The sequence below is a fragment of the Myotis nattereri genome (assembly GCF_964212035.1).
Source record: "Myotis nattereri genome assembly, chromosome: 1".
Lineage (NCBI taxonomy): Eukaryota > Metazoa > Chordata > Mammalia > Chiroptera > Vespertilionidae > Myotis > Myotis nattereri.
Window position 1 is genome coordinate 96637134 of NC_138075.1, and position 9387 is coordinate 96646520.

The window sequence follows — 9387 nt, forward strand, 5'->3', positions numbered from 1 at the left end:
ATTCTGTACTATGTTTCTGTTATGTGATGTGTGTATTTGTCTTAAAAGCATTCTTCTGAGAGCTCTAGTTTGCTTGTGATGCTTTTAAGAAAAACAAAAGCACATATTCCTTAGCCTAATTCTAAACCAAGACACATACTGCATAGTACCTGTTGTTCAGATGGTGGTTTGGGAAAATATTATGCTCTTATTCAGTTTATAAAGAAACATTAGCTACCTAGCCTCTCAATGTATAAAGAAGCAATAAGTAACATTCATTGACAACAAAATAAAATTCAGGAAAAACAATTAATTCAAATAACAGCATAACCAAAGAGGATCCTGGGAGTGCTTCTCAAATATAGAGCCATTCATACCCTGAACACGCAAATATTCTATACTTCCAACACTGTATTAGTTGAGAATGTTCCTTGCTAGGGAAAATGGGCAGAGCAGGATAAATTAACCAGTAAAGATTAAATCACAGTGCCCAGAATGTAGTAAGTTTGGTTGCTAATAAAATAATTTCACGTTGTGCAAACATCAGGTAACCTGTGTGCCTAATGCTAATAAGTCACTTGAGGCACACTTAAGGAAGCAACTCTGACTGCCTACCACATGTACCATTCTATGCCCTAATTTTCTCCTTTTACCTATTTTCTTTTAAATCTCCCTCTTGCCTATACTTTAGACCTTTAAAATACTAGACTGCTGGGCTCCACTGGACAAGTTTTTAGGCTGTATACATTCGTTCACTCACCACCATATGAAATATAAAGGCTATGGTTCATGTAAGAAATGTAGGCAAAATTACTTTCTCAAAGAGTAGTAGCCCTTTTATTGCATTCCGGACTAGAAATTAGATAATAGAAAACGTCATTTATAGATTAGAGTCATTAAAAGGGTCCTGCATTGCTTAAACATTGTATTCGAACATCAAACATGTGAGTGCACAGTATATGCTCCCCTCAGCAACCCTTGTCTAGCTGCTTCCTGAAATAGCCAACATGCTGCAGGCTCTCTGTGAAACACCGAGAGGTCAACAACTAGCCAAATGCTATGACTAGCACATTTCGCACTCACACTTTATTGGTTTGTGTAACATGAAATTATGTAACGAGCATCGAGGGTTTGGGAATAAATGCAACTGGCTTGGAAAGTCAGAGGGGATCCCCAAACAATTATATATGAAGGAGTATAAGCAAAATACAGGCATTTGGGCAGGCATCTGGCCAAGGGGCTGCTTTCTAAGGGAGCTGTGCAAGGTGGTGGTAGCAATCGCTGATGCCAAGTGAAACCTGGGTCATTGGTACCCATTGAGGTCAACCAGAAATGAGGTAGGGCCTGGAGTAAATGCTGCCAGGTGCTACACTGACCTCTGAGCCAAAATTTCGGCTTCCTCATTCTTCCAAAACTAACCAGGGCTGGGCTCCAGGGAGTAAATGCCAGAATCAGACTTCAGAACTGGTGAAATAATCACCATGATAATGAACACCATTTATGGAGCACTTACTTTGTTCTGGGTCCTGGGTTTATGAGATTCAAATGCATAACCTGTATGTAGCCAAGCTATGTCATGGTTCAGTCATGACATGGAAATGCAGTCAGACACACAAAAGCCCAGCAACCAAGTAGCAATTGAAATAACTTTAGTCCTAGTTTCACTCTCTTGAAAATAGAGAGCAAAACAACACACTATTAAACTTTTTAAAAATCCTCCACCAACAGGAGAGAGGTGGGTTTTTATAGAGAAGACGCAGAGGCATAGTATAGAAATTATTTGATTAGTGATAGCTTAAATGGTTGCCCTATTTGGGAAAGCCTAGTTGGCTGTTGGTGATTGGTTGTCTTTAGGTTTCATTTTCTCAGATTGCATGTGTTGACTCTAGTTTAGATTTTGGGTTGCTTACATAGCCTACCAAGGCACTGACTAGAGCCACTTCGTCTAATGGCCGCCTTGTTTAATTACATTAACAATGCAAAATTCACAAGGCATGAGGTTCTCTGAATGGCCCTGTTTCCCTCATGCAGAAGAGACTATTTCTTTCTCTTGTATCTCAGAAGAATGGTTATGTCTCATTTTTTTAATCTCTAGAATTTTTCCCCTTATTGATGAACTTCACAATTTAGGAAGTTAGTCTGGAAGCAGTATAAATAAATGGCCAGTTACAGGGGGGCAAGGAAGAATAGAAAGACAGTGAAAAGCTGTGGTAAGCTTTCCAGGGATGATGAGTGGCAGTGACAGTAGAGAGAAGCAATATAGAGCAATAGAGAGAAGTGAATGACTTTGAAAAGTGAATATGGTAATTTGTTTGATGGAATGCAAAGAAGATAAGAGTGGGGGTTAAGTATGAGGCAGGGAGATTGGCTAAGTGATGATATTTATTACTGATATGGGATTCAAGTTTAGAGAGAAAACATTTAAAACTTCATTTGGAATATGAAGTTTGAGATAACTGTGAGACTTCCAAATAGAGATATCTAAGAAGCATTAAAAAGAAGCTTCTGAAGTGGAGATATAAATTTAGAAAATGATTCCACCTGAATGGTATTCAAAGTCAGGCAGTGAAAGAAACCACCTAGGAAGGGAGAACAGAATGAAGACAGAAAAGGAATTTGTTCTAAGAAACTTTAAAGATTTATGGTTGGGAGAAAGATAAAGAGCCATCGATGAATTGTGGTAAGATGAGGGCAAATGGAGACAGAGAAAACCAAGAGACTATGGTAATAAGAAGCAGAGACAATTTCAGAAAGGAGAAAGTCAATTATATTAAACTCTGTTAAGGGGCCAAATAAGAGAAGGACTCGAAAATATCTATTGCTCTTTGCAACATGGAAGTTATTGATAACCTTCGAGAGGACTGTTTCAATGGAGAGGTGAAAGCAGAAGCAAACCTAGAGTGAGTTAAATGGAGCTTAAGACCAGAGACAGTTAGTTCAGACAACTCTCTAAAGAAATTTGACTATGAAGGGAAGAAAATGAGTCAAATGGTAGGTTCTTTTTGCAGGTGGTGGTGGTGCGGGGCGGGGGGGGGGGGGTGTTGTTTTTTTAAGATATGGAAACCTGCTTTTAAATGATGATGGGAAGGAATCTGTAGAAGGGAGAGGTTAAAGAAAAGGTAATAAGAGGCGGAATACATGGTGGTAAAATGTCCCAAGGAGAAGGAGACTGGATGATACAAGTGGAATAATGGACCTTGGGTAGAAGGAAAGAGTCATCAGGAAGGAGGTTGTGGGGAGCTGGGTTAAGATGCAGGTAGATTTGCAGATTTGGCTAAAGTAGTTCCCGTCTAAAGGCTTCTATCAAGTTTATGAAGAAGTCCTTACAGGTTATCTGCTGAGAATGGGGACTATAAGGAGGAGTTGGAGAATGGAAAAGAATGAAGAAGATTTGAAGTAGGCATTGAAAAGAGCGGGGAAGTAATGTATGAAAGAGAGACATATTTAGATTACTGGGCAGTGGTTAGAATTCATTTGAGATTGGATTTGCCTTGCTGTATACATATTGCCTCCATTAGGGATCAGCTATTAGTGAGGGCATTAGAAAGACAGAGTTGATTATGGTTGTATTGGATGAATGTCAAGGAATGGTAAGAGAATGATTGAAAAGATGTACTGTAAAATCTAAACTGGTTGTAGAGGAAGTGAATACAGGAGATGGTTAAAAACAAAACAAAAAACATATATAAGCCAATGGACTAGAGTTTGTGATGAGAATAAGCAAGTAAGTTCAATGACCAAATCATAGGAGTAAAAATTGTGATTAGAGATTTTGAAGGTGAGACTGTGGAGAGTGATGAAAAATAAAAACCAGGGTGTGACCCTGGAAGTGGGGGACTAGAATGTGGTAAAGATCATTGACAATGAGGAAGTCAAGGAACTGAGAAACCAGACATCCTCCCAGACCCCTTGATCAAGGTTTTCTCACACACAACCTTCAAAATGTTTTATATTTTTCCTTTCTTATTTAAATTATTAATCCACCTGGAATTGATGTTTGTGTATCATATGAGATTATAATTTTTATGTTCTTCTATTTGGATAACCAACTGTCCTGGGGCCATTTGTTGAATAGTTTAGTCTCTGAATACTCCTTGAATTCCTTCCTCCCAATGCTATTCCTGATTCCTGTAGCTTGAAGTATTATAGTACCCATCAGTCTCTCCTCTCTACATATTCTTTAAGTTGCCATAAAAGACATCTTTTAAAAATACAAATTTGACCATGCCAACTCTCTTGATTAAAGTGCTTAAAATTTTTTCTGTGTTACATTTAGAATAAAAGCCAAACTCCTAATCTGGCCATATTTAAGCTGTTTCACAGTATTTCTCCTTACAGTATTTCGTTTCTTTCAAATCACCCTTATTTTCTAACATTATCCACACTTTTACTCAAATATTACTGTTTAGGTAATACATGATTCAATTAAATGTTAAATCTTCATCAGAACTACTAATTATGTTAATGAATGACACATTTAAAAAGTTCTAATTCATTTATTTGAAATTTATTGGACATCTACTATGCATAAGGCACTATATGGTACTCTAAGTTTCAGAGTTTGCAATCTAAAGAACAGAAAGAATAAATCCCAATATCTTTGAAGAATGGAGGAATTTAAGTATAGCAACATACATTTAAGCCAATTGCTATGAGAGAGAAATGGCATTTTGTTTGATGGAAATCTGGAAGTTTTGTCAAAAAGTTAGGTCGTGAAAGATGGTTAAAATTTAGAAAGACAGAGGAGAAGATGGAAGTGCATTTTAGGTAGAGGGGTTGCATCAATCGAGGCAAGAGAAGTGGGGAAGTGTGACCTTGGAGTACAATATAGAGCAGGAGAAAGACAAATGACTAGAAGGGTAAACTGAGGCCAGAGTACAAAAATACTTTAAGGTTAATAGACTGGCCTCTAGCTAGCAGTGTGAGTCAATGATAATCTCCATGAAGGGACTGATATAATTACGTTGTGACATGATCAGGTGGAATTGAATGCAGAGATTAAATCTAAGAGGATGCACTCATAGTCTAGGCATATGTTGGCTTATCGTAGGAAGTGGGGAAGCCAAAAAGAATGCAAGAGAAATTTTAAAGTAGAATCAATAGCAATTAGATGACCAAAGAAAGGAGAAACTTGTCTAGCTCAGCTCCAGAAAAGAAAAAGGTAAGAATTTCATGAGAATTTCCTGCATCTGACTAAACATCATCTATATTTGTATTTGCTCAAACAGACTTTCTTTTACCTCTTTTTGGTGACTTTAAAAAATATTTAATATTTAAAAGTATTCCATAGCCTAACTTTATGTCTCTAGATTAACAGTTTTATTCTTATTTTCCTTCTCTCCTCCTCATGTGTGACAGCTTCTACTGCACATGGTTGGGTCCCCTGATCAGGACCTCCAGGAAGCTGCAGCTGGTTGCATATCTAACATCCGCAGGCTGGCTCTTGCTACAGAAAAGGCAAGATACACTTGAAATTTGAACAGACATTTCAAGCTATCAAATTTTACATGACACAGATCATATCACTCCCATGGCCAGGAAGCTGAAATTAGGAAACATTAGCAGACCCTTTACAAGCAGACAAATGCCTGAATGAAAACATATGGATGAAAAATATGAAGAATATTGTTCATGCAAAAACTGCATGGATATTTTTGTTCTATTTAATGTTTTAAGGATTTGTATGTAATGAAATGTAAAGCCAATAAATTTTTGATGATTTTCCAGGAATCTGAGAATATATATATCCAGTATTTTTTTTTAGTGATGCTTTTGTATTTGTGAAAATTTTAATAAAAGATATGGTCTTCCAGTGTGCAGTACTATAGTGGATGAGTTTTTAGAATCCCCTTTCTGTTAAACCTATCTAACAGTCTTGTCATTATGGTTTTGTCGTTTTGATCACTTGCAACCCATGGGAGAGTTCTGAAGAGATGTGCTGATTTCACAAACTGTTATTAAATAGAATTCAGAATTAAGCAGCTGGACTTGAGAGATCATCCCGAGGTCATTCCAACTTCCCCCTAAATCTATTAAACATCTGAGAAGATAATGTGCAACTGTCACTTGACCAGATCATGCAAATCACAAAAACATAAGCAATGCATGAGTTGTGTGTTTTTTAACTTTTGCGTTTACACAGCATAAACAATGATACATTTTATTTCCCTCACAGGATTCACCAACACTTTTATTGAAAGAATGAACTTGTGCTGTGGTGTCAGGATAATATTACTTCACATAAAATTGCTTTGAATTTCTGTATTTGTTTTCAGCACACAAAGTACTGTTTAAAAAGTGGCTACAAAGGATTAATAGCATTTTATCAGGTTATAGAAACATTAGAAGCCACTTAAAAGAATCACATATGTAACCTCAGTGTACTGAAATGTTTGGGAACTAACTGTGCACGCATCACCAGGAAAATAACTTTGCATGCATCAGCTCTGTAAACAGACAGTCTAGGTTAGTGCTTTAAAAAGCAGGCAAGGAGGTTTTATGGAAAAATATTAAGTACTGTGTATGTTTGTCATAACTTGCAAATGATTAACTAAATTAAGCTGAATGTAAATAATGTGTATGAAATGAAAAGCCTGTACAGAATGAAATTACCAATGATAGTTTCTATGATTAAAAAGCTAAGGAATTTCTGAGAATTTTAAGGTTTTGTAAAACACCAATTCATCATCATTGGTTTTAAAAGGAGGTTATAGAAGAGAATAATAGAAACAAGGAGATGATGTGAATACTAAGAATTAAATTTAAATAATAGTGTAAATCCTTTAACTGTCAACAGTGTATATTTCTAACATTAAAGTTACCATGTGACTGTGTTTCACTAACATTAAAAACACATCTAGAGAGATCCAGGGTGGCAGTGGAGTAGGTGGAAGTTACACTGACCTACTCCCAGGATCAAACTGGAATTACAGTTAATAAAGAACAGTCAACCTGAATCACAAACTGAAGACTAGCTAAAAAGAAATCTTATAAGGGAGGATTTACAGAAGAACCACTTTGCTACTGTTAGGGAAGGGGAGATGGTTAAAGGTCTAGCCGCGTACCCACATGCAGTGCCTAAGAATCCAGAGGAATATCAGCTGTAAAGGCTCCCCTTAGGAGTGTGGGGTCTCAACCCCATCCCTGGCCCCCAAGCCCAGAGGACCAGAGCCCAGCAGAGGAGACCACATAACATCTGGCTGTGAAAATCAGCAGGGATTCTGCCCACCAGGGACAGACAGGAGTCAGATTCCCTTTTAAAAGGCCAGCAAAAAATCTCATTCATAGCCACTCACCTTGAGCTCCAATGGAGGGAGGGTGGCTGGGAATAGAATAGTGTTGTGCGAGGAGAGACTGGGTTGTGCGGCTCTAGGGAGAGAGCTGAAGGAGACAGCCCTCAAGGTCCCTGTGCTGAGTCCCTCCGTTGCAGACATCATCTTTCTTGGGTCTAGCACTCCCTTCCATATGGTATCAGCCTCGGGAATGCAATAGCTCCACCCTTCCTCCTCCTTGTACCCTCCCCTAAGGAGTTCACACCCTGTGGAAGAGTCAGCTGCCTGGGGTATAGAGGTACAGGCAAACTCAGGGGTATCAGAGACTGAGTTGTGTGGCTCTGGGGTGGGAGACATTCCCTATACCTTCCCATGAGCCTGACCAATGACAACCCTTCATGGGAGATCTAATAGTCCCATTCTCCAGACTCCTGGGGGCCCCATCCTCTTGAGCTCAGGATTTCCACAAGGTTTCCACTCCAGACTTGAGTTCTGTGGCTCTAGGAATGGCCCACTTTTCCCTCGCACACCTGACTGGCACAGAGACCTCCATCACATAGCCAAATCTTGGTCTGTTTGGGCCTGATGAACTCTTCTTGCCTCTTCCTGATGACACCCTGAGGCTCCACCCCACTACAAAGGTCTGTGGACTTGTGTTGAGTGGCCTCAGATCCAACAGTGGCACCAAGTTTAAATCTGTATCAGCCTGGTGAACACTGCCCCTACCTGGTAACTCACTGAAAGCCTGCTTTACACAACTCTAGTATTGCCAAAGGCTCTTTCAGTAACAGCTGAACAGGCAGCCAACAGGTGAAGAGGCAGCTGGCAGTGGATCTAAGGTGCCTTAGGCCTTTGGCTGACCAACACCCAGGTTTGGTGCTGGTGGAAGCCGGCCTTGGTGTAAAACTTGGTCCTTCCCATGCGCACCCAGCCTCAGCAGAGGTAGCTATACATTGTGGATCACTTTGTAGCTCCAAAAAGATTGCCCAGGATCAATCACAGGCAGAATCTGATATTGACCTGCACCAGAGTCCCAAGAGGCCCCAAAACCAACAACCTGGGGGCCAGCTTCAGAAAACATCAGAGCAGGATCCAATTAGCTTCATGAGTGGCATATGTAAAGGGAGATCTCAGCAGGCATGAGAATTAGCTGAGGCAAATTCTGCTTCATGGGGTCGGTACCAGCACAGCAGGTCATACATTGTGATCAGGGTCAATCCGCACAGTCACCAGCCTCAGGGTCAGCCCCATGCACAGACAGGCCAACAGAAATTCAGACTCAGCTACAACAGGAGGGCTCACATAACCCACCAAGGGACATCCCTGGAACAACCAGCTCAGGTGATCAGAGAGACTGCATCACTGGGTCCCACTGGACACCTACTACATAAGGCCACTCTACCAAGATGGGGAGACATTGCAGATCACCTAATACACAGAAACAAACACAGAGGCAGTCAAAATGAGGAGAAAAACATGCCCCAACTCAATGGGCAAAAACTAAAACCATTTCCCCTAAGAACAGGAATAAGACAGGAATGCCCACTCTCACCTCTCCTGTTCGATATAGTATAGGAGTGGTGAGAGAGGGCATCCCTGCCTTATTTATAGCCATAGCAATGAAGATGAAATAAAAGGCATAGACAAGAAGATGAAATAAAAGGCATCCAAATTGGAAAAGAAGAAATAAAACTGTCATTATTTGTAGATGACGTGATATTGTACATAGAAAACCCTATGAACTCCATCAAAAATCTACTAGAACTAATAAATGAATTCGGCAATGTAGCAGGATACAAAATTAACACCCAGAAATCTATGGCTTTTTATACACCAATAATGAACTCACAGAAAGAGAAATTAAAAACAAAAACTAAAAACAAAAAAACAATAACAAAAAAAAAACACAATTCAATTTACCATTGCAACAAAAAAAATTAAGATACCTAGGAATAATTTTAACCAAGGAGGTAAAGGACCTATACTCAGAAAATTACAGGATGCTGAAAAAAGAGATAGAAAGGAAGACATAAACAAATGGAAGAGTATATTGTGTTCATGGATTGGAAGAATCAACATCATTAAAATGTCCATACTACAATCTATAGATTCGATGCAATCCATATTAAAATACCAA

The 9387-nt window shown here is 39.2% G+C and overlaps 1 protein-coding gene across 1 annotated transcript in view; it reads left to right on the forward strand.

The window, feature by feature from the left end:
• Window positions 1-6630, forward strand: part of ODAD2 (outer dynein arm docking complex subunit 2) — a gene marked incomplete at its 5' end in the record, with an annotated part of 240053 nt that extends 233423 nt beyond the window's left edge. The window contains one exon of the mRNA XM_081099802.1: window positions 5338-6630. Coding sequence (XP_080955928.1) covers window positions 5338-5451 — 114 coding nt within the window. The 3' untranslated portion in view covers window positions 5452-6630. The remainder of the gene's footprint in view (window positions 1-5337) is intronic.
• Window positions 6631-9387: the final 2757 nt, after the last annotated feature.